At 32.3% G+C, this 27,544-nt stretch overlaps 2 protein-coding genes across 2 annotated transcripts; both read right to left on the reverse strand.

Moving 5' to 3' along the window:
- Positions 1 to 3,542: 3,542 nt before the first annotated feature.
- On the reverse strand, positions 3,543 to 8,942 carry LOC144840355 (ankyrin repeat family A protein 2-like). The gene is made up of 8 exons (XM_078696144.1): positions 8,816 to 8,942; positions 7,815 to 8,011; positions 6,984 to 7,072; positions 6,316 to 6,379; positions 5,515 to 5,807; positions 4,766 to 4,913; positions 4,391 to 4,449; positions 3,543 to 3,805 (listed from the first exon to the last, which is right to left on the reverse strand). Exons 2-8 carry the CDS (start codon positions 7,978 to 7,980, stop codon positions 3,800 to 3,802), a joined length of 825 nt encoding a protein of 274 aa, XP_078552270.1. The 5' UTR covers positions 7,981 to 8,011; positions 8,816 to 8,942; the 3' UTR covers positions 3,543 to 3,799.
- An 858-nt stretch (positions 8,943 to 9,800) lies between these two features.
- Positions 9,801 to 24,580, reverse strand: LOC144839446 (adhesion G-protein coupled receptor G7-like). Its single transcript, XM_078694804.1, has 17 exons — positions 24,390 to 24,580; positions 21,155 to 21,280; positions 19,976 to 20,245; positions 19,650 to 19,760; positions 18,898 to 19,149; positions 17,562 to 17,804; positions 16,879 to 17,127; positions 16,536 to 16,637; positions 16,247 to 16,374; positions 15,405 to 15,551; positions 14,567 to 14,876; positions 14,186 to 14,355; positions 13,729 to 13,881; positions 13,049 to 13,170; positions 12,672 to 12,934; positions 12,415 to 12,481; positions 9,801 to 12,306 (listed from the first exon to the last, which is right to left on the reverse strand). The coding sequence occupies exons 1-17, from the start codon at positions 24,481 to 24,483 to the stop codon at positions 11,769 to 11,771; spliced, it is 3,345 nt and encodes a 1,114-aa protein (XP_078550930.1). The 5' UTR covers positions 24,484 to 24,580; the 3' UTR covers positions 9,801 to 11,768.
- Between the last annotated feature and the right edge of the window lie 2,964 nt (positions 24,581 to 27,544).

Below are 27,544 nucleotides of genomic sequence, written 5' to 3' on the forward strand. Positions count from 1 at the left end.
TATATATATATACTATCTGAAATAAAAGAAATGAATGAATGAATAGCATTCCGAATTGTCACCAAGAAACAGAGAGTAGGCCTACAGTAAATGCCATTAGTCCTATACAGAATGGGAAAAACGTCTTTTAAATGACTTGCATTAAATAACTATACAATAAAACATATAAATGAATAGCTATTCTTATATAATTTTAACCAATATTTACATTTATAATGGCCTTTTTTATGAAATCATCTCATTTTTACAGAAAAATTTTTAAATAGCAAAAATTACAGTAGCTAGGGAGTTTGTTTTTTATCCAATTTGAACCATCGCGAGAGAAATCAGGGAGACCTCCATACAGTAGCTAGGAAGTTTGCTTTCTATCCAATTTGACCCAGCTCATGAAAATACATTGCGAGAGAAAATCAGGGAGACCTCCATGGAATAAACAACAGTACAGCCAGACAAAACACAATGATATTATTCAATTTTGTTATAATTGTCCAATAAACAAATGTTGAAATAGGGAATGTTTACAAAAGGCTACTTAGAAGATATGCATATTATTATTATTTGAGCAAAGGTAGGATGCTCATTCTAGCCAGGCTTTACCTCCAGGACCATGGCCTAGTCAAGTTAAGCCTAGTCAATGCCAGTGCATGTTTAGCGGTGTCATAATACCAAAAATGCCAAGAAACTCATGAATATTAATGCATGCAGATGCTTAACTGAGAAACTTTGAACCAATCAGAAAGGGCTTATGTTACAGAAGAAATGATTATGGTACTGTCTTTTCCATGACAACCACGAAGAAAGAAAGAGAAAGTTATATATCTTTGTTAATTATAGCCTTCAATATATTTATGTGGTTATACTGGTTAGTACAGTACATGGAATCTATTGGTCCAAAAAACACAGCAGCTTTTCCAGCATTATACGCTCTCAGAGAAGGGGATAACATCGGGAGTTTTGCTGGAAAAGGAAAGGCTTTCTGGAAGACATTCCAGAACGCATCAGATAACATCATAGTGCATTGCTAAACATGAAAATCAACAATCAGCCAACTTTATTTTCCAAAGATGTACAAAGTCAAAGATGTGGGGTGGTGGTTGTTCAGAAAAAATCAGGCACAATCAGAAAGTCTGCCCCCAACACAAAATGCATTGTACCATGCCATTATGAGGCATTACCAAATGATGGTATGGAATAATTATATGGTGACTAATGTAGAGCTGACATCCATATAAGAGAATATTACTGGAACATGACCCAACAATGAATGGTTGCCAGTTATGAACACAGACAAAACAGCTCCAGAAGCCATACTTCATCTGGTAAAATGTGGTTGCACAAAGAGGCGGTGCTCTACTAAGAGATGCAGCTGCAAAAATGCTGGTCTTTCATGTACAGATCTTTGTATGTGCTGCGATCAAGATGAGGATGAATGTGAACATATTGAGAAAGAATCACTATCACGCTTTCTTAAGAACATTCAAACGATGTAAATACAAAGTAAATGATGAAGGCATAGAAAAGGAAAGCATATCTCTATAAAACGAAATTATTTGATTCTTACATTTTGAAATGAGCAACGATATTGCAAGTAAGCAGTTTCTGTCATCTACATATGGATAGAAGATTCAAGGCTACATGGCAGAGAAGGCCATACGTTTATATCTTGATGAATTGCTGGTCTAAGTTAACCCAGGCGCACAACTAGATCTAAGTACTAGAATACTGTATGGCCAAGAAATTTGCAATAATGCCAACCCCCAATTTCACAGAACAATCTCTTTGGTAACATTGTGCAAGAATACCCAGCCAAACTGGTCAAGCTGCTCACTAAACTGTCTAACTTTCACACACAAAATCAAACAGCGAGAGTTACAAAGACCAGTGTTAAAGACCAAGACAAAAACAGCAAAGAGTCTACAATGTGGCCACTTCATTCTGGTTCATCACATCCTCTTGAAAGATGTAGAGTCTTTCTAAACAAACCCTATCTGGAAAAGAAAAAGGTAATAAAAGACAACAGATTGTGTTTTCGATGCATCGCATCATCTGACCACCTCGCCAGAGATTGCAAAGCAGAAGTCAAATGCAGTGAGTGTAACAGCCCAAAACATGTATCATCAATGCACACTGTACAACAACAGCAAAAAAACACTGCACAACAACAGAAAAACACTCCACACACATCTATACATTCAATCATTGAATAAACGGTTATACCTAACAAGAGCAATTCTAAGCTGTTTGATTTTGTGTCCGTGAAAGTAAAAAGCTGTAAGCCTACGGATGCAGCACAATGAAAAACATCTGTGAATTTCTAATGTTAAACTTTAATACCTACAAATGTACGACTGAAGTTTATGACTGATTTATTTAACTATAGGCAAAACAGACTACACAGCATCATGGATAGCCGGCCAGCACCTGATACCACCAATCAGAATGAATCAAATACATCTATTGTCTCATTTAAATACAAATGTGTAGTAGGTATATACATACTCTAATCGTTGATTACAGTTCTGTATAACATTGATGTTGAGTTGTATTAGAATAACAATAATAACAATAATGTTCAACTTATATAGAGCAAAATGCAGGGCGCCTCTAAGCGCTGAACAACCAACGGAAAAAGAAATATCTCTTGTTTAGAGAAGATATTACACTGATAAAGAGAATGGCAATATTGGAATGGTTAGTCTACTGGATATGCTAGATGATGAGCTGAGGCCTCCAATATGAAAGCCCCAACATCTGCAGAGCAGTTAGCGCAGATAATTCATGGAAATTTCCTTTGGGGGTTGAAAAAGAGAAAGTTTTTTCTTTGGTAAAAAACATGACAATTGTATTTTGGCAAGTAAATTGGATTTAGAAAAGTGGGAGTATAATCTGTTTTTTAATTTTATTATTATTCAATTGTGACGTACCTTTACCAGCGAAAATTAAGTTTACAAAAACAGTTTTAGGAACAATTTGTATTGTAGAGAAAGAGGAACAATAAATGTTACATTTAGTGTTTGAATTAATTTGAAATTGTCTATATCCCATTTTTGTTTTCATTCAAAAATGGATTACTGCTTAAGCATAAAAGGTTGGCCAACGTAATCTTTTATACATTAACAGAATGAGGTTGGAAAAGAGAAAGACTATTTTAGACAAACACAAGATCCCAAATAACTGCAATGACCTGACTGTTCCAAAGGTAATCAAACGGATATAGGATAAGCTTCCTACAAATGTCTGTTTTACAAGACAGCATCATAACTACCTTTGCCCAGGTACAGAAAATACTCCGCCAGACACAATGACTAGAGCGTACTGCTCAGCGAGTAAAGTAACTGATCGCCTTGTCGAGCTCCACAATATGTTGTGCCATCTAGGAATTACTAGGATGTGGCATTTTGTTAAAACGAAGAACCTCCCATTAACAGTAGAGGAGGTAAGAAAGATAACAGCTGCTTGCCAAGTTAAAGTTGACTTTTGATTGGACAATTGGCTTCCTCAAAAGTTTAGTAACAGACACCAATACCATAAACAGTACCATCCATAATCCGTACACTTTATTGAAAGCATTGATTTAATTTAAAACCCTTCCCTCATTCATGTATTGTATATGAGAGGCACTTTGTTGGGGAAACATGAGTGAGTATAAAAACCATCTGATTTTATGCACATAATTAGAATTAAATAAAAATTGCACTTAAAATAATCCGGCAAGATTGCATTTCTCACTGTTTAGTTATATATCCATTGAAAAGTTGTTATTTGATCAGTTCAATGCACATCAGCATCCTCTTCAGTATCAACACTGGAATAAGATAAGATAAATTTTCTTGTATTTTTCAATATCAGTTAAATAATAAATCTGAGAACGTGATTGGTCAAAACGGAGATCCAGAGATTGACAATATATAACCTCGGTCCATGAAAAATATTAAATTAAAATAAATTTCCAATGACACAAGTTTTTTTTTCATTTTAGTATCAAATTGTTCATATATTAATTTATATTTATTATTACAGAGCCTATTAATACGTGAACATGATTGGTTGAAACGGCATCACAAGGATCGTAATAGTTATAGATCCTTGTGGATTTTGATATTGACTGTGTAATTTTCATGTCCCTGTCATTAGACATATAAAATCAAGTGAATTCTTAAGGAATTTGATATTGACAGTGTAATTTTCGTGTAGCAACTTGCATCTGCTGTTCACTACTGGGATTTGAAAGTTTGTGGGTAGAGCTACACTTTAAGTGAACAAAATGTTTTAGTGTGTACCCTGAAATGCAGGAATAAGCACAGTAAAAATGATTACTGATTTTCTCACTGATAAATAATATCATTTGGCATCGAACTGTTCACTTGAATCGATTAAAATCCAGGCTTACCTTTCCTTTACAGCTTTTTTGTAATAATGACAATAAGTGATCTTCCAGTACTTTCAATACTGTAAATAAAACAATAAATTTTCATTCAAATTTTAAAAACATTTAATCTTGTCTTTTCAAAACAAGTATTATATCTGAAAAAGTGTACTACTTTCAGATGGTTCAACTTTTAATGAACACTAAACTGTAATAAACAAAACAAAAAAATAGCAACAAAATACCGCTGTGAGAGAGTTGTTGAACTCGCAAATGTGAAAACAACCACAAAAATGTGAAAACGCATCAACCACAAATGTGAAAACAACCACAAATGTGAAAACACATCAGCCACAATATACGGTATATTTATACATAATTGATTGCACTGTACCATACCTTTGACACTTCCCAATGTTACTGCTAGGCTGTATGGTGTAAGACTTGACTCATTCTCTTGTGTTATATCTGCACCATACTTAAGTAACAACTCAGCACACTCTGCATGATCCCCATGTACAGCATACATTAAAGGAGTTCCACCATTCTAAAACACATAAAAAAAAAATCCATTGATACCATGTAAGGTATAAACATACTCCTCTTTAAACTCCAAATTGAGTCACATACTGTAACTTGGAGGTGAAGGAAGGGCATATATTTCAATTTATTTAAAACATGACAACTTTCCCATCAGTGCAATTAGAAACAAGTTAGAGTTAAAATTGGCTTTGTAAACACTGTAATCAAATTTATTGCGATTAAAGTCAAATGGCCGATGGTCACTACATGCCATGAAGACATAGCTAAGTTCAATGATAACTTAGTTAGACTTTATATATTCCCAAAATGTTATTACCTCAGCCCCTGTATCACCCAGGCCATTAGTGGTTGATTGTTTCGCTAGTGGGTGATACAGCCTCAACCATGGCAGGGCTGAGGTGGTTGACCCTTAAATACTTTCATTGGTACGGGGAACCGTATTTTAGGCCACAAAATAAAAAGCTTGCCAAACGCTGCTGTAGGCAACCTGTTATGTATGAAAAACGACATGGTGATATTAATTTTCCTATGGGTTTGGTTCACAAAATTGGTTCATAAAAATGCAACTTATTCAAACAAAAATGTTAGTGTCTACAGTAACTTACCCAGTCATATGCGTTAACATCCACTCTCAATTTACATAAAGTGTTTATAATATCTAGGCTACCAGCATTGACAGCGAATGAGAGAGCGGTTTCACCGTCCTGGCCACAACGCCTTGGATTTGCACCATTTTGTATAAGAATGTTGACAATGTCTCTTTGATCATTGGCACAAGCCCACATGAGAGGCGTATACTTAAGATCATCTAACTGGTCCACATCTGTGCCACTCTCTAACCTCTCCTGTAGTAAGACGCAATCCCCTTGGGCTGCTAGTTGATGCAATGTTAAATCCGCTGTAAAATGTCAACATTTAAAATACAATAATCAAGAATATCAAAAACCAATAGATGCACTGATTATATTTAAATAACATATATAAAACTGACTCCAAATAACGAGAGGCAAGCCATGATTCAACGCTTTGATCTTTATTTGAATTACAGGGTTAATAGCTGATCCTACTAATAATGAGAAGTCTTTCCTTTGTTTGATTCATGCATGATGCTTTTCTGTTTAAGCTCTGTCTACACTATCAAACTTCATATGACGAAAAAATGTGATGTGCCCATATATAGACATGATTATGTCACATCACTACCATATTTGGGCACTTTTTTTTGTCAAACTAGTATGATAGTGTAGACAGAGCTTTAGCGTGTGTGTTTGTATGTAGATATTTGAGAGGATTCTTAACAAGCCATAACAACTTTATTTACATTATTTGTAAAGAGCTTTTGTTTGGCCATCATTATAGTGAATAGCTGTGACATATGAAAACACAGTTTTACAGTATATACTTACCACCTGATATTGAGGGCGTTTCTGTTTGCCTGTTTCCTCTTTTGGTATTCGTAAACGTGACAGACTGTTAAAAAGATGCAAAAAAAAACTATAAGATATAGTAATCTCATGTATGTTAGTATTCTGTACTACGTAAAAACATTGCAAAAGCAATGTATACTTAAGATTCACTATTAGAAATCATAACTCATTAGAGTTGGCTTATCTCCTTGCATTAGAGTAGTAAATTGGATTGTTAATGTACTTTAATAGTACAGAATTACAAATATTACGACCCAATTACTCAATTCTCTAACACAAAGCTACTCCACATATTTTATATTTTATTCAGTTGATATTCAACAGACATGAAAACTGCCACTAACAGTTAAACATAATAAACTAACATATTCACATTTGAACATAACATAAACAAAGATTACAACTAGATGTTTAAACGCCAGGCTAGAGATCTGGAGGTCGTGGGTACGAGTCCCACCTGAGTGTTCTCAATACTTTCTATAAAGTACAAAAGTTAAGTCAGAGTAGGGCAAACATCCCAATTTACTCAACTTCTTGACACAAAGCTACTCCACAGTTAGTAAATACAATTATCATCCTTAAATTCAATTGCAAAAGTAATAATTGATTTTATATTAAATTAAACTTTTTGAAGATTTCAGACTTACCCTCAATGGTGAGTAACTTGAAGATTTACCAGAGGATGATGACCGACTCATGCATGGCCGCTTTACAAGTGACAATGAATCTCGAGTTTCTAATTGGATTTTGAATGGCAGACAAAATATATATAACAGATACATCATTTCAAATAGTGTACATGCCTATTATTTTTTATCTGTTTTGTAATTTTTAGGTTTTCTGTATTGGCCCTGACGATAGGTGTACATTATACAAATAATGCACAAGTCAGAGTGCGTTAGTGGAGATGAGGCGCAGCCGAGTGCATGTTGCAAGAAGCTAGGCCTACCACGGCAAGCACCACTCACTGCTCGGCAATCAAATTACCGCCTAGGCCTAGCAAAACAGTCATGTGCAGAATTGACATAACATATACAAGTGGTGTGTATTTGTTTTTTTTTAATGGGGTCGTGGTGAAGTCGACGACCTGGTTCGTACTCTTAAATCGTGCAGCGAGACTAGCGCAATCGGTATTCTGCAATATGATTTACAAGAGCACACTTTTTGCACTCGAGTGCATGATATGATAGTGAAAAAATAAAGAGTGCACATGTGACTCATTTCAGCGCGTCTGATTGGCTACATCCTTGAACCCATGACGTTATAATTGCGAATAACTATCATTATCATGTGCATATCAAATTTTGTCATTATCCGTTTCATACTTCTTAAATATATAATATTTTGCAGTCGAATAAGACTGAAATCAAATTCTAAGTAATCACTGCAGTACATATACAATTCTTCTCTTATTATTTTTTTATTCTCACTATTTAAAATAATCATTAACATTTATAATTACATACATGATAATTTACCTGGAAATAAGATAGACTGCACTTCATAATTGTCTTGTTCGTGGTAGTGGTCTTTCTCCTGAATTGACTTCACCACACTAGAACATAATTTCATGTCTGGTTTTGATCCATCAACTTCAAATGAAACTTGCGGAAATGAAACTTCTGTTTTTACATTTTCACTCATCTTAAAGAAATCTTAAACTGTAAAGCTCCACCTTTAACAAATCAATCAGAAGACAATTGCTATATGAATCAACAATAAATCTAGTTTTACTAAACATTACACTGCAGTGGTTTTAAAATTACGGCTGTAGTTATATAGTTCTGGCACTGCGACATTATTACAGTACTATATTATATTGCGTTTTCTATTATATTACGCTGAGATGATCAGGGTGGGCCCCAGCTCTCAATTCAGCCGAGACAATTCGGCAGGGGATGATTCAGTCAAACGGCCAACAGAGGGCATAATGTTTACCTCGTTCGAGTGGCTAAAAATTTATCCTTTTCGGCAATGTTTTAGGCCTAGGCCTAGGCCTTATATTTTAAAAATATTTTAGTGTATCATTATCCCTAGAGTAGTACTACTGTACTAGGTAGCTAGCCTAGACCTAGGAGATAGGCTACCCAAATAGTGTCTCTGAAAACAAAAGAAAGTTTGAAAAAAGGCTTGGCCTAGCCTAGGCCTAAACTAGCCTAGGCCCTACCTAGGCCTAGCTAGGCCTATTTATGGTTATGTTAAAAAATGCATCAAAGTCCAAAAATATAGGCCTAGTGGGCTGAATCGTCTCATGGCCGAATCGTCTCGGACCAAATCGTCCAAGACCCGAATCGTCTTAGTTTAGTAGTAGGCCTAGCTAGGCCAAGGCCCCTAGCTAACCCAGGTCGGCGCTAGGCCTAGGCCTAGGAGGCCTAGGTAGGAGGCTAGAGGGCCTCTAGGCTAGGCCTAGCAAGTTTTCCCTTTTGCACTTAAATTTTAACTCCAAATTTGTTAACCAACTTTATCCTGAATACCACACCTTAGAATGAGTACTTTTATGAAGAAGAATCACATAAAAAGTAAGAAATGAAACTTTTAAATTGATGATTTTACAGACGGTTTTTCTCTCGCACTGTTCGCCAATTTCGCATTCTCGACTCTCTCAGCTCAATCAATTCAAATATTTTCTATGGAACGCCAAAAGAGCAATAAAAAGATGGCTAAAAACTCTGTGGAATCCATTATTTTTAGAGCAACTTGTTGTTGAAAATTACGTTCAATTAAACCTGTTACGTCAAAAAGTCGAGCGGCGTTTGTTGTAAGAAATATGTCTATATTCTTGTTTATTCTATTATATTATATTATCTTTTTACTGAATAAATACGCCGCTCGACTTTTTGACGTAACAGTAGTAAACATTTTTGTAACGTAAATGTAGTCTGAAATGCTCTATTTAGTTGTAAAACAGGGCCTACCAGCGGGTATTAAATAACTGTTTTTGTATAGACCTATTATTATTATTATTGGTTTCAGTTTTCCTTCTGTAGTTGAGTTATTTCAGAACAAAGTCCGTGGCCAGAATAAAAATATAATCCTCAACTAAACTATGTACTCTGCATATTCCGGGTTGTGGCATTACTCACTTAAGGTCGTGTAGTTACCGACATACCCAAAACAATCCAGTAAACAGCATTTAATTTCTCAGAAACTTCGTCGTAGAACCGTCGACAAACGTACTCATCAATCAAAGAATTCTTCATCTCTACACACCATTCGCCAAATATTTACCATACTGTAGAGTATACAGTAGCTATTGTGTAAATTTATTTTGGTTTAGAATATTATACAATTCTAAAGCTTCCTTCGATGACATTATGTGGTATCAAATTAAACGCCATAAAATATGCTATACAGCTAGCTCTATCCAATGTTGTGAGTGATTTTGTGAAAAATATGCATATTTCATTAACGTTTGACAAAATTAATATTTGATTATTATAAATATAAATAAAACAAAACAAATGTACACTACCTAGAAATTGATAAAGTTTATATGAGCTTTCAATTTCTTTCTTTCTTTCATTTATTTCAATAAACATGGCCTCCGCTCCCTTTCACATAATAAAATCTATACAATTGGACATACAGGTTTTCTTTTTTCATAAGCTTTACATAAGTAAATTACAAAAAGACTTAATTGTATTATTTACAAACATATTTTTAAGGTGTATACTTTTAAATTAGTCTTACTATTACAATACAACCCCACATATTTATATTCTTTTACTATATCTACTCCGTGTATGCACCACTTAATTTTATCGTCCCCTGTAGTCTAGTTACGCCATTTGTGAACACCATGGCTTTAGTTTATAACTTATTTATTTCTAACTTATTTACATTACAATTATTTTTATAATAATGTATTTGCTTTTGTAGACCAAATCATCTGCAAATAATAAGTGTGAAATAAAATTGTTATGATAATATGACAATAATGATTATTTTCTTTCAATAAAGTGTCTTTAAAATCATTTAAAAAAGGGTAAAAAGAAGTGGAGAGAGGAGACATCCTTGCTTTTATCAATGTGACATTCTATATCATCTGTTAAACCATGCGGTGTTTTAATTTTGTTTTCAGTGTTCGTGTAGGCCCTACATAGATATCAATAGTTCAACGAAGGTTTAAATTATATAATTTACAAAATAAAATTGATCTATCTACACGGTCAAAAGCCTGCCTAACATTTACAAATAGACTATAGTTTACTTTTATTACGTGGCTTTTCTAGAATTCCATTAGAGGTTTAATAGTAAAGATAAATAGAAGAAAACAAAATAACAAGAAGTTGGAAAGAAATAAATAAATTTATCTTTACTATTAAACTTCTAAAGGAATTCCAGAAAAGTCACGTAGTAAAAGTAAACTGGCTCTCAGTGGGATATGCTCCAAAAGATTGCATAAACATAACCATGAATCATATTAAAAATAACATGCTTGTAAATATTAAATATGAGTGTATTCTACTGACGCAGTAGACTAAAGAACATACACTATCTTTAGTAAAGACAATTTATTCCTTCTCATATTATAGGCAAAACTTAAATTAAACAAATTGGAGTGATATTTGTAAAAACAAAGATCAGATAATTAACAAAATTATTTACAAAATATTTAATAAAAACTATATAAATGGAATGTGTAAAAGAATAATGAATATAACATAATGTGGTGCAATTGAAGAAAAATTTGAATTTATAATGAATAGCACATTATGGAAAATATACATTTTAAAGATGATTTGTCCCCGAGGCATGAACAATATTAAAATTTGAATAGGCCATTTTAGATTCAAGATTTATAGTAATATTTAATTCAATGGTTTGTTGAACGATAGAAAAATATATTTATATCATATACAAAAAAAATATGAAAGTGAATTTTACATTGAAAGCGTGAAGGGGCATGGCATATCATCCCAAGAACACTCTAACAATAAATAACAAAATTAATCAATAATATAAGTAGTACACGTATGTACCAAAATATTTATCTTTTTACTACTATTAAGTACAAACTCCGTCTGGAACCCAGGCTAGTGTGTTCATTATCCAAATATTTCATACTTTAGGTATACGCTCTTCCATATGTCGACTGGAATTGTACTGGAGAGGTTGATTGGATGAGTTTGGGATACCCACTCTGGATACCCACTCTGGATATGAGGATAACAATGTGCCAACAAGATGTAGAATTAACAAATACCGGTAACATTAATTATGTAATGATCATGATATTAAAGAATAAAAAGAGGGAATGTTTATTTGTTTGTACTATATAATAAATTGAATTTAATCATAAATGGACCTCTTTCTACCTGTAACATAGAAGCAATTTTATTTATAGAATGTTTTAATAGCCCGCTTTTAAAACGCTCTACACATGTTTAAATTTGCAAATAGAATATAAAGCTTTATTAGTAATTGTCTTTCTAGTGTTTAATGGTTCCGTTTACTCTATCTAACTCTACAATTGAAGAACATCTGACGGTGGATGTGGTGCTCGTTATGTTACTTTTAACAACTGTGCTATATTTTCTACCCATCATTTCTTTCTGAGAGCTGAGAAATGAAGAGTTTATATATCGATCTGAACCATAAAGACACTTCGCCTTCCATGTTTTACGAACCTCTTGATTTCTCAAACAAAAAAATATAAATATAATTAAACCCTGGAAAGAATTAAAAATGCAGAATAAAACTTCAAAAACAACAGAAGCAGCGGAATTCATTGATATAAAGCCGAAGAGCCAAGTTAAACCCAAGAGTACGGAGACAGCAAATGCATTTTGAAGCCGTTTCATTGTTCTGTTAGTCTTTGAATGTTCAGTCTTCTGTACAGCTGGCTGAATGCGGGAAAATAATAATTCCTTCATTACCAGAGCATAAACGATAAGATTAAAAAGCAAAATAATTCCAATTATCAAAAGTAATCCGAAGTATAGTCCAGGACCAGACACCATGAAGCAACTAAAATTTAAAAAAAAAGAACAATTGTTTCAAATAATCTTTTTACACCATAGGCATAATGTATCTGATGTGATTTTGTGATAAATATCAATACACTTTTTTACTTACTAGACATCATTCATATATTGTTCTTTGTCTATGGCCACTGTTACTGCAATGACAAATACTGGTAAGCCTGTAATAAAATTGAATTTCATAATAGTAATATTAATACTGTGCCAATGTATAAATATGATGCAATCTTTCATTATGGTGGATGTAATTTTCATCATCGATGTAATTTTCATCTCTGGGATGTTGGTATACTTACATTTATATATATAATAGTGAAGATAACATTAAATAAATTAACTGTCGGTACTCACCCCAACATAACATACTCGCTTTGAGAATAAACCTTGAAACGTGTGAGTTAAAAACTTTGATCAAGTTATAATACATCCCTACAGCTTCGGCTGCCATCCACAGAAGACTGGACAGCACAAAGTAATGAAGTAGAGCCGCAATTAAAGTGCACACCCACTTATAATTGGTAACATACAAACTTACAATAAAGGTGAGATAAAGTAAAATTAGCGAAATGCTTAGGTTGATTAGAATCTGATGATGTCGCTTTGCTCTCAAACGTCTGTTGAAAAAAAGAAATCACAATCACAAATACTATATATGTATATATTTTTTTTTTTAAATGACTGAATTGTAACTTGTTAATAGAATAGTATTATTTCAGATTTGTACTTACTTGAAATATAAAAGTGTTATTAAAGTTAAGCTTAGACAAACTATCGACACGATACATCCAATAATACTGATTATTTCTAATGCAGTATCTAGTTGTGTGTTGACACTCTGGACGTGGACATCCTACAAAATTAAATTATATTAAAACACTTTTTCAGAAAAACGAGTACAATAATGCGCAGCAATTAATTTTACAATCAGGAAACAAAAGGATATATTTTAAACAAACATGCCTACTGCATTTTCTCCCAAAAATGTAAAAACCACATGTTGCATACAATTACTTTATTTAATGAACCGTTAAACCATATCTTTTAATTTCAGATATATTTCGTTTAATAATTTGTAATGAACTAGAAGATCAAATAGAACATATTTTATTAGCTACTGTAAGTACTAATATTACTTCTATAAAATAATATTATAAAAAAAGTGCAAATGAATTATAAACAAACCATCATTATACTTTAATAAATAAACAAAACAAAAAATATGTTAATTTAATTGAAAGGTAACTTGAATTAAAAAACACAAATATATTTTTTCCTATACTGGATTGTTTCCACTACCCCAGATAATATTTGGACTTCGTTCTTTATGAGATGGAGATCGTAAATACTATAAGAATGAATATGGCATCATTTGATTCTTTTTCTCTTTGAAAAGTAACAACAATCTTACCATTAGAACAGCAAAATTTGTCAAGTGATTACAGTGACATTCAACACTACCATCTTCAAACACATTTACAAGTTCGCATCCATCATCGGCCCAGTCTCCAATTCCAAAATTCCAGTATACACAGTTTGTAATATTAGAAGTATCCCAGAAAAACTATTTAAAAATGAACAAGTAAAGCATCTTTATAAGAAAATTCATGTACTGTAGGTAGTAACAAACAAAAACAGTTGTACCAATAATTTATTATATTCTACTATTTATAAGATAAGAAAATTCGATTCGATTTATGGTATGTTCTAATCAGGAAGGGGTGGCGATGGATACTCTCGTTATCAACTATCATTGTATGTGGAATTAGGGTAAATTTGGATTGTTTGTTGCATCGTTGTATTGCTTTACAGTAGTAAAAACGTAAAAGACGGGTAACTTTACATTTATTGCTTGACTTTGTACTTACTTTTGGTTGTTTAAAGGTAATTACCACCGGTTCATTGAGACTCTTCACATCAACTCCAACAACTGATAGAGATGCAACAGTGCTATGTAGACTTCTTTGAGGATACTCGTAGTTTGAAGCAAATAGTTTGTTATTCTGGTACACTATGTGATTCAAATATACATTATCACCTATTTAATGACAAAAAACAATAATTAAACTTATAATAGAAACATTCTTTATTATTATTTTATAGAAAGAAAAATGATGATATATTTGATGTAAATAAAAGTTCTCACAAAAGAGAGAAAAAAAAGAATAAAGATTATACGATAACGATTTTAAGCTCGCCTAAAACAAAATACAAGCATAATGTGAACATCTTATGTAGGTATTACTCACCTAATAATGATCCAACTTCAGCAGGCATTCTGATAGTGACATCATCAGCAGATTGAGTTTTGTTTTCTCCGAACAATCCTCGACTTTCTCCTTGAACAGTTAACCCATTTATGAATTCTTCTTTTTCAACATTAAATGAATATACATCAATTTCTTTACTAGTATAAGTAAACTCGTCACCCGTAGATGATAATTGTGATTCTAACGATTGCACAATCCTTGAAGTAGATGTTGGGCGATTAGACGTCGAATCAAATTTTACTTTATCTCTTATAATATTACGAACAGAACCCGATACAGACGAAGTTACCTTAAAATATAAATATAAAAACTACCTTACTTTCTTAACTTTCCTTTTTTCTGGTATCAGTAAAATTAATTATGATTGTACTTAGATAATCTAAATTAGGAATTCGAAATGGCTTTCACGCTAAAGTACGTTTATTTTCTTTGAATAATCATGAAGAAATAACTTTGGATTTACATTAAACCACGACAGCAGTTATTTCAAAATGTGACAGTTATTACAAAGTATGACAGTTTTGTTACAAAAATATTATATTAAAAGTATTAAAGTGCGACGATTATTAATGTTACAAATTCAGTAAATGAATGCCATAAAATAATGTTGGAATAGCCGTTAATAATTAGGAAAAATGGAATTTGATATCGTTTGATTCCAATGCTTTATAAAGTAAGCCCAATCAAGGCAACAGGATGCTGAGCTCTGACCTGATCGTATCGCAACCACAGATGCACCTTTTGATCTACCGGAGGTCAGTGTCATGTTAAATTGCCTTGGCCTAATGTATTTTAGTGCTAGAAATAGCATAATTACCTCGAAGGATGCTGAATGAACAAGAACTACATTCTCCAATACATCAGCAATCGAATCCATAGCATTACCAGAAATAGTGTTTATACCTGATGTTAAATCTTCAAGTAAATTGGACACTTCGTGAACGTTAGACTCAGTTACTACAATCTATATTAAACAAAAATGGTTTGCATGTAAAAAGTTACTGTACTTTCAATATTAAAATATTTACTTTAATATGTTTTTAATGCAGTTATAGGGTATTGTTCCGTTTCAGACACTGACAATTATTGTTTCACTCTAATATATAGGCCAATCATGGAGTAAATTATATACAAACGATTAAAATGAATTTGTTCATACACGACGAATTCAAACTATAACAACACGCTATTAAATGGGATTGAATATACATCGTAATAGTATAAATACATGATACGGCTGTTTCGAAACGATATACCCAAGAAACTTGATACAATAGGAAAATGGAGACCCCACACTACAAAAAAAGAGACCCTGCGTAAATTGGAGACCTTACAATATGAAAAGACAGATATACTGAAAAGAAAACCCTGATATTAAAAAGGAGAGACTCCAATATACAAAAAGTGTGACTATAATTCTTTATATTGGAATGTTGTCTTTCCCATGATGTTGTTATTAACAACCCCAAACAATGGCAACCCAAACATAGTACTGTTGCATCGTGTAAGCCTACAGTCTACTTTCTTTCTAGGTCTTCCAATTCGTATATTAAGGTCTCCTTTTTAATACATCTGACAAACTAAACATATTTCTAAATTTAGAAATATATTGTTATCATCTTACTATTTCACCAAAATGTTATTTATTTCATCCATTACCTGACTAAGTCGATTCAGTTGATCGTCGACATTTTCATTACCAAAACAATCTGTTGCAATGACTTTGTTTGACCAATGCGCAATTTCATCATTTCCAATGCAAACTTTAGTAGCCATAGAAGTACCACCTGAAAAAAGATTTTTAAAAAACAATTTACACTTTTTTACTGTAGATATATGGTATATTGTGCTTCCATCTTTAAAATTAATATTAATACAAAGATTAGACCTAGTATTTCAAATGCAACAATGTCAGAGGACACGAAGATTATATGAATATTATACTTACTGTGTTTTGCGTATACCGGACATGTTTGTTTTGAATTTGCAGATTTTCCACTTCTTGTATTGGGAAACTGGTAAAAGCCATCGTCTACCTCGGGGCAACCGACTGTAAAAAACACACCAATATTTTTCGTATATTTATACTTAACATTATAACATAATCTTACGAACTGAATTTTGCAGACTCTTAGCTTTCATTGTGAGGTGTTAATTAACTAGATTATTCACGTTATATCTTAATACTTAAATAAATAAATTGCTTTCTTATACATTCATTCATTTCATTCATTCATAACTATTCACATAAGTTACTATGTAGGTTTCAAATTACACACAATTCTTCTTACCGTATATTTCAACCATGAATGAGCAGACTGCCTTATTGCCAGAGTAATCTTCAACAGTGTACGAAACTTGTTCTATCCAAACAAAAAAATCCTCACCAGAAAAGTGGGTTGAGTTAATAGTTTTTACTGCTATTCCATCATTATCTGTCACTTTTGGTTCTTCCCATGTAACTGGATGAACATCTTCTGAACTAGGAGTGGGGATATAGATATCAGTTGGGCATGACGTAAATACAGGTGGCGTAAGATCTAAAAACAAAAAACTGCATGGTTATAAACTTAAATAATTCCAGATATATCTATAAAAATCAAAAACACAATTGAATTATATCGTTTAAAGATGTATTGTCCCAATGAAAAAAAATCAACATTTTTTTGCTGAATATTCTATTTTAATGTCACATTCACTTTGACCAAAAATTGGATCAAAGACATATACCTGAAAAACTGTAATTTAAAGCAAAAAATAGTCAATGGATTTTTTATTTTAATTTAACTGTTTACTCTGTCTTTTTATAAGTGAAAACATTATTTTTTATGGAATTTTTTTCTATGGAAGTGATTAACTTGATTAAAACTACTAAATGACATATTCAAAGATTTTATTAATTTTCATTTTTCGTTTTTGGGGGACAATACATCTTTAATGATTACAAAACGAATATCATAATACGTGTTATTACCTTTCACTTCAATTTTGATAATACACGTAGTAGTATGTCCATGATTATCAGTAGCATTGTAGAATACATAGTGTAAGCCAATCTTGAATACACTACCAGGAGTTGCTGTATGCTGCACGTTCACACTTCCCGAGTTATCGGTAAATGTTGGAGTCGGCCAGTAAACACGTGCTTTGTCTCTATTATGCTTGACATTTACACTTTGATAGTTGTTGCAATTGGTTGCTTTTGGTGGCTCAACATCTATTTTTTCCATCACATAAAATGTTTGAAGTAAACATAAAAAAACACAGTAAGTTAAATTAAACATCATTGTTTGGAAAACGAATTATATTTCAGAATGATTTATCTATTATTATGTTATAAAATTAAATCATGGTGAATTTACAAATTTCAGAATTAATTTTGAAAGATCTGGTTATATTTCTCAAATAGTGTAACTACTTTTTTGAAAAAATTAACCTTTACTCGTGAAGCACGACGACTTGTTTTGGAATTTAACTTTTACGCACTTTCGAAATCCTATAATGTTGTTTATTAGTTATGTCCAAATGCAAGATATTGAAGAGTTATAGTTTTCTACTGTAGAACTTCTTGAATGGTATGATAAACAACTGTTTTTATTAGAGGGTGCGGTTAATTATAGAATAATGTAATGAAGCTTTGAGGAACACACTCCATAACCCTCGATCGATCACACATGTGTTTGTGATGTTAAGAATATTCTTATGTTTCCATGGGTTCAATGAAATATTATTATTATTTCTCATTCCTACTATTAGGCCTATATTTATCACAGACCTCGTTTACCGAAACTGATAAAGAACAAATCCACACGTAAGACATATCACAAACATTACCACCACATAACAACTACTCATACAATATAACTCATTAATTTACATAGCATAACTTCCAACATGCCTGTATATTAATCAAAATGTTTGAATATAATTCAGTCAGTTAAATCTACTGCGGCAGACTAGACTGTAGCTATCGCATCCCACCCATCATTATACTTCCGTTTATTACACTGGATAACTATATGATAATAACTGAATGATAAGGTCACCGACAATGAAGTAGCATATTGAACAGCAGTCGGGATAATGGTATTGTTGTTTAGGGCGGAAATATATAGATTGTTAAACGTGAAGAGTTCCTTGGTAACATTAACCTTTGATTAGGTTAATATGTTTGTTGTGACCTACTTTATGGGTACCACAGACTTTCCTTGACATAAAATCGTAGTAAAATCAGATAAGAGTTCAATTATTTTTCGGTTAACACAACTTCGAATATTCAATATTAAATTCATATTACCAAAAAGACATACCGTCAATAAAAACATCAAATGTACACGATCCTACATTTCCCGACTTATCAATTGAATCGTAACGTACTTGAGTTGTTCCCAGATAGAATATATCACCACGTTGATGAGTAGAAGTAATTGAAATATGTTCATCTCCATTATTATCAGAGAACCTGGGTGGTTTCCAATTTACCACCCCGCTGTAATTCAACCCTGGTTCATTTTTGCTCATAATTGTTGACGGACAATAAATAGCGATAGGTCCCTGTACATCTGTAAATAAGTTAATATTGTAAGAAATTATACGTATACACAACAATACCTTAAATTTATATTCTACAGAGTTTAATTGAATAAACAAATAGTTACAAAGCTACGACGTTTTTAAAGTTTGGCTCCCACGTCGAATGAGTTGACTAATCATAACAGTTCAGATGGTGGTGTAGATGAAGACCCTAGATAACATTACTAGAGTATAATTTTAGTAGAATCCGTAATATTAAATGTAAATACTTAATTGAATTGTGAGTGGACATCGACCGATTCAGCACGCTCTATCGCGAATTTCGACTATTAACAGATAGAGTAATAAAGTAGTTATGTATAGTTACGTAATGGACCCCTCGGAATATTGACACACGAACAATACGCGTGCAAGGGTAGATGTGTCCTGGATGGTACTGTAGCCTACTAACATTTAAAAAACATTCTATCTCTATCCAATGACTTGTTCGTTTTTGTATAGTTGTAATTGTAATGTGTACATGTCATACCTTCATTGCAGTATTGACCATCCCATCCAGGAGTACAAGCACACGTGAAGGTGTTTTCACCATTTACGCATGATACATTCCGATGGCAAGTTACATCTATACAATAATCCACTGAAATAAAAGAAAAATAATAAAATGCATGTATTCATCACTGAACTGAATGCAGAATGCGTTTTATCAGCTCATGTATCAATATGCTGGGTTTTGTGTGGTAGTCTTAGGAGTTTGTACCTCCAAAATATTTAGCACAACATTTACACAAATGGCTTTATGAATATCATAATATTAACATTTTCATATGAACGTTAAACATAAAAACAGTCTACCTTCAATCGTTACTGTGAACGAACAGTTCACGCTCCTAGCGCCAACATCAGTAGCTGTATATCGGACAACTGTTGACCCGACCGGAAAATGTTCACCTGGGCTATGTGTACATACTAATGCGATTTGAATGGAAGCTGTTTCTAGCCAGGGAATATGCTCTTCCTTTTCTGTCTGGTACTTCGCTATAGCTGGCTCCCAACCAACCTCCATTGTATTTATATCAGCTGTAACTGTTATTCTTATATCTTCTGGACAGGATAGGCTAATATCTTTAATTATAACATAATATTATTATATTTATATATTATACATAACTGACAGAAATAGGCCTACATTCAATATAAATTATTCGTTATAAGTAGTGATATATAATCAGCGATATTTCCTCTGTGATCCTCTTTCATACTTTTTAAAATACAATGAGTGTTAAAACTAAAACAAAAACTAAATAGAGGCCTAGTGCATATTGCAATGTACAATAAAGTCACATGCTTAGAGCCTGCAGAAAAGACTACATAAAGAATTCTAACCATTATTGTGACCTTCCTTTAAAAAAAGTCTCATAGGAATGAAAATGGTTGAATATTTATAGACAAAGCATGCATATTATTTTAAATCAGATTTGAAATAAAATTTTACAAAATGTAATCACTTCAAAATGTAATATAGTAAGTAGTAATAGTATTTTTTGGTTATTCAGCCTACGCATTGGATTAGTTTTGTTATTATTATAATATTAACAAATGAATACCCTATATACTGCGATGAAGTATGATTCCTTATTCTCAAAATAGAACGACTGTCAACGATTTTGTCTTTTATAAAAAATATTTATTTATTTATTTTGTCTTTATATTGAATGACACTTTCAGTGCTAAAGCATTGATTTCTAAAGTTTTCAGTAGGGAACATTAACAATATAATAAAAATAATTCAAAGACAACTAACACAGTATTTTACATCAGTGCACACACATTTACAATAAGGTAACTATCTACAAAACATACAGTATATAATAAATAATGGATGGAATTCGAGGTAAAAGATACTTAATCAGTAATATTTTGGATTGAATTTTTAAAAGTTGAAAGTGTCATAAATTTATAAATATATCGAATGGAAGCTAACGTGTTCAGTTTAAAGTTGGAATTTAATTGATTGCAACGTGTTGAACTCACCTAGACACTGTAAAGTATAGTCAGAGCAACAGTCTTCAACATTTGCTGATCCGCATAGATGATCGCATTGACATCTTTTTGCGGGGTCATACTTTCCGCATCTATTTAAACAACTCTCACTTAATCCTGTAGTAACATAACAATACAAGTACTTTATTTATTATCACAAGGTTGTTTTATATAGGTTTAGGCTACTACGTAGTCTTTGGTTTACAAAAGAAATATCTATAAATATGTATTATAACTTTTGGCTATTCATCTTAAGCAATATGCTTATAGCCTAAACGTTACGAAATAAGTTTCATTTTTATATTTCTATTTGTGTTGTAAAATCTGGATTTGTTCTGTGTGTTTTATCACCATTTTTCTGTTTCTAGCATGATTTTATGTGATTCCTACGAACATCTTAGTCCTCTGCCAAGTAAAATCGTATAACCAGACAGACCTTTTGGAAACGGACTATAAACTCTATAATTATTAAGAAACTGAACGATAGTAGAGGTGAAAATTATGTCGGTCTACAATATTTAAAAGAAATTACTCAAAATAGTGTAAAATATAAAACCATGAATAGAAAAACAATACTTTTAGCACCTCTAGTTATTCAGAGAAGCTGACACGTTCGGCTAAGCCTGCCTTGGTTAGGCAGCCATCTTAGGAGAGGGAAACAGTTAGCTGCATCTTCTTTGATCAAAAGTTTCTTTAGAGATGGTGTCTCGATAAAATAAATAGTAGTGTTTGTGAGATGATCTTCTTTTTTAAATGAAGCACATGGGGATTGTTTTCCGAGGTAAAATTGGGAGGTAATGTCTAAAAAGTCGTATTATTGTAGCAGCAATTCACAAAGTTTACATCATTCATTTTCATGTCCCCTATTGTCCTGCTAAAAAGGGAAGCCCATTGGCTTATTTTCGAGGTTTTACAGTATTTTAAATTAAAATTCATATTTTTTTTTCTTTTTAAGTATCCGAGGCCTATAGAGTGACACTGTAAAATAATAATATAGCGTGTCTATTTAATACTAAAAGTTAAAACCTATTGTTAAGACGATCTTTTTGTCTTAAATACGTATAACATACATTGTATTTCAAGTTCATTTTTTGGTATTGCTTTAGATTTGAAGTACCTAACATGACGGATATTATAATCTGAGGATCAAAATACACCACTTGTTGGAATCTTCATATTTTAGTCATTGGTCACTTTACCTGTGATTGTCGGATCTTTTGATTGCTATGTGAATGCGTGGTGATAATGAAGTTTGGCATTAAAATTAATTAATTTTCATAATAGTACGTAATTATCATATTGAATAAAAAATAATCTTATAACTCTACATACATTCCATGTTCTAAACTAATAATCATTGGGTTTATAAATAGATTATCTCTTATTTTGTACAGTTAATAATAGCTTTGTGGTTTTATAATCTGTTATTTATAAACATTAGAAACATTTCTTTGATCTGAAAAACACAAACATAAAGATACCAAATAATAAATATAGTAGGTAAACCTACCAATTATTATAAAATTAATTTGATATTTATTATGCCATTTATAAGTGAAAACATTATTTGTTTTTCTATGGAAGTGATTATTTATTAGAACTACAAAATAACCTATTTAATTTAATGATTTAATTAATCTTTAATTTTCATGTTTTTGGGGACAATACATCTTTGAGGTTAGTACGCGTTTAATTTTGTCGACAATCGAAACTTCGTAATCAACAAAAAATCTTGTTGATATCAGAGGGCCTAGTTATAATCAGTGGCTGTGATGTACTAGTACACCGGGGTAACCCCCTACTCGTACCGAAAGGTGTACTAGGTTCTTTAAAGTGCACATGAGCTAGATGCGTACACGGGTTATAGCTCTTATCCAAAAAAGACTATATAATTTGATGCAGAAATATATTATACACTCTAGCCTAAACAAAATCATGATCAACTTGATATACTGGATATACATGCTTTGAAATGTGGATAAAATAGACGAATAATGATTTTAAGAAGAGTAGAGCACAACAAGAAAAAAATGTTGCTGATATTGTTACGTATCAAACTGAACAAATATGAATCAAATGAAAAACAAAACTAAACTAATGCATATCACCACCAAAAAGCGTAACTTTGTTCATTTACGTGTACGTAGGTTATACACTTACCTGTAATGTTAACGGTAATGTTATTGCAATGTTAATGTATTTATATAACACATTCAAGTCGTCATGGGTCATAAAGCGGGGAGTTACGATACTGTATATCCCAACATCCGACAAACTCACCCAAGCAAAACATTAAGTGCGTCTATACCAACTTAGACGGCGGCGTCTCAAATAAAGCCGACCTTTAATTTTGGAAGAAAACCCCAATATATTTTTGCTTTAGAAACAAAGCTTAAAGAGAATGATTCAAGTGACATATTTTGATACTATAATTGTTCAAAGGGATCGTTTTTGAGTGGGAGGAGTTATACAACAAACAGGTCCCAATAGAGGAAATTATTAACCGCAATGACGTCACTAAAAATTTGCGAGTTGGGTACGAATTGTAAACGAAAAAAATATGTATAAAATGTGAAAAACCATGTATACAATAGCACTAATTGTCACAACGCCTCCTTATTGTTGTATAGGCAAATCTGACTAAAAAAAATAAATTTAATTTGGGATTATCTGAAAAACCTCTGACCACAGCCTATAGCCTATCGCGTACAAATAATACAGTACTCTGAGAATAAGGTCAAAATATAACATCAACAACGATAACAAGTAGGCCTACTGTGAATACACTACACCAATTACATCCTCTCAAATCATAATCTGTCAATTTAGTTTATTATTTTGAAATATTAAAAACGATTTTTAGAAGGTTTAAATGTTAGAAGGCCCTGTGGAGGGAGGTACAAATTGTTCATACCCATTTTAATTGTAGATAGCCTACTGATATCCAGAGATCGGAACGAAACGTGGTTTGTAGCTGTGTGTCTTCACCCGATAGCCAGCAACTGAGTTTACCAGCTATTAATCAATGAAATGACAATTAATGTAATAGTATGGTTTTGAGTGGAGTTTTGTGTTGACGGTATGTTTGTTTTATGATAGGCCTACTTGTTTTGTGAAAATCTACTACTACAGTAGAAACACATTGTTATTTTACCAGAGTGTAATAACACGACAAATAGGCAAAACAATTACTTTACTTTATTTACTACATAATAACTGAACTTACCTTGTTGAAAAGTCAACAACAAACATGTCATTGCCAATAGCTTTTTTGATTGTATCATTTTGCCACCATGAACATGTAATTGAACAAATGCCATTAATCCTTAAAGCGTAGCGTATGAGAAACGGATATACAGCTCCTTGTACTGAAATATTTCAAATGATTCGATGAGTGGTGGTGTGTGTTTAGTGAATAGCAACGACGTTCCACTTGAGCAGTGGCCATGTCAGTATTGTTCCGATGTTAAATCCACTATACACAATTCGTCCAAACACAAATCAAATCACTTCTATTGTAAAACACATAATAGCGATTGTAATAGTCGGAAAAAGTAGATTATTGTTACTTAAATTTTGTACTTGGCAAAATACCAAGTATTTTACTTGTTGTTGTGAATGTTTGTTACTTAGCAAAGAGGACAGGTCTCTTGCTTTGTATGTTTATTTGCATGAAAAGTCAATAATTTGTATTACCGCTACTTATTAAGGCCAATTTACACAGACGTCGAGCGGTAACGGTAATACACATAATAGAATCAATGTTATTCCTTATGACCATTTACACACAACGCGGAGCGGACGGGCGGTATAGATATAGATTTTATGTTTTTTATGTTTAACAGCTTATGGTTTCCCCCCAATCTGTACTCAGAAGGTTTGACCCTTTACCGGGTTATTAGTACCACCTACAAGATTCCGGAAATGTCAAGTCTACTGTCCAGACCGTCTCTAAAAATATCAATTTATAGTTATACGCTATAGGGCCTTATATAATATAATTTTAATATTTGACCCATTGAAAACGAAATGGTCATATCTTTGCAGCGTTAGATTAAATGAATTAATTTTAGTGTTCAATTATTTGGGAGATGCATGGTAATATTCGTTCTAATGGAAAACTAACAGTTGGACAAACTTTAAATCGGGCTCAGATCAAATTAATTTACTAATAAGAACTTTTCGAAGAAAATGATCCAAACTCTTTTTATTGACCTGGCATGGAGTACACATTCCCATGTCTAAAAACTATTGACCGTAAAAAAGGTTTCTATGTGAAATTGTTCAAAAAATATATATTGATATGTTGTATAATAACAACATTTTACTTAATATACAACAAATTTAATTATCTATCAACAATTAATTTTCAGTTTGTTCTGGTGAAAATAACATTGGGTACAGGGAAAACAGTGTATTTTTACTTATGTGAACAGCGCCCTCAATCTTAATTTTCCCCGAAAAAATGCTAGTTTTATGTGGTTTCATAAACTGAACTTTAATGTTTCATTACATAATTTCTAAATTATTCGAATACATACAAACATAGTCTAGCAAGCTAAGCACTTTTATGGCAATATCATGTGACTGTCTGCGCTGGGTCTATCGGGATCAACAAAACATTTTTGATAAGTTTATAAAACCATTTATTTATTTATTTATTATGGTTTAAAACAACTTCCACACCAGCAGCAAAAGCTGAAAATGGTGGATTACAATACAAATTATTCCATCAAAAAACAAATATGAGAAACACAAATTACAAGTAAACCTAAAAAGTTACAACATTCTAGATTCGTACGGTATTGTTGACTTGTTTAGTCTTTCAGTCCTACACCTACGCCTCTCCAAGCCATTGCCTGCATAACTTCTGGGATATCTAGTACGTATGGATTTGTACGACGGTAACATATCCCTGAATTCTATCAGAAGCCAGAATATCTATATTTATTACCCATTAAAGCTATAATATTCTGGTCACACCCTGATATGTACCATATCTGTCTTGCAGTTACCAAACATTCTTCTTAGTATTAAATAAATTCATCAGGTTCCAAATGTGTAAACTGTTAAATTTTACCTTCAATTGCCCTGATTGATGTTAGATTTAACCAAGGTAATCTGGTTTAACAAAATAAGTAAAATTGGATTTGTTTTGCCCTCGAATTGGCTTGGTTCTTGGTTTATGCGCCAGGATCCTGGATTCAAATCCTGTCAAACAAAACAACTTGACTCCCACCAGAGTTAAAATTCAGATTAAATTTATTTGTCATACGTGAAGGTACATTGAAATAGTACCAGCTTGGTGATCAATATAAATAATAACATGAGGAACACTTGTATACAGTGAAATCATACATGGGTTTATGACTTTGATGACAGGAAAAAATGAAGCTCTTGGTCTGGACGTACAGGAAGTGTACAGTTGACCAGATGATATGAGATTGTTTATGGAGAATATCTTGTGTGTAGGTTTGTCTTTTTTTAAAGTGTTTAAATTTCTTATATTGTCTATATGTTATAAATAATATATATTAATCTTGCAGTGTTGCACCGTTCTGGTTTATGGATGTAGGCCTAATGATTGGACACAGACAGACGGAAATTTCTTTACAATTAGGTTAGTGTTGTTCGATTTACAAAACAATGGCATAGTAATACCAACTCATCTTAAGTACATGGAGTGTTTCTGCTCAAATAACAAGCAATTCATAGCAGATAAACTCTTTGTTGTTTTTTTAATTGCATTTTTTCTAAAACCCAAATGTGTCTGGGTTAAAGTCTTTCTTGTGTATAACAAAAGTGCTCCCTCTATATAACATAGAATGTCAACAAATATTTGCCTTTTAGTTATTTTCTAATATTTATGTTTCTGTGTTCAAACTACTACACGTTTTAAGGAATATTTTTTACTCTAGGTAAGTTATACTTACGAAGCCCTAGAAGGAACATAATAATAATTAAAACAAATTAATATCACGTACGTACATGTTATTTACGTACGTGATAATAACACGTACGTATAACACGTACGTACGTATTATTATTACGTGTACGTACGTAATATTTATTTAATACGTACGTACGTGTTAATAGTACGTACTTACGTAATAATAATACGTACGTACGTAATATTAACACGTATGTACCTATTAAATAACACGTACGTACGTGATATTAATTTATTATTATTATTATTATTATTATTATGTCCCCTCTAGAAAATTAAAGCTCTAGTGGCGCACCATACAAAATACCGGATGTTGATTTTGGTGACTACTTCTTCGCATGCAGCTAAAGTAAAATGACGTCACCAAAAAGAACCAAGATGACATGATACCGGATGCAAAAATGGCTGCGCCACAATGGCATTTATATAAA

Source organism: Antedon bifida, chromosome 4, assembly GCF_963402885.1.
Source record: "Antedon bifida chromosome 4, ecAntBifi1.1, whole genome shotgun sequence".
Classification (NCBI taxonomy): Eukaryota; Metazoa; Echinodermata; class Crinoidea; order Comatulida; family Antedonidae; genus Antedon; species Antedon bifida.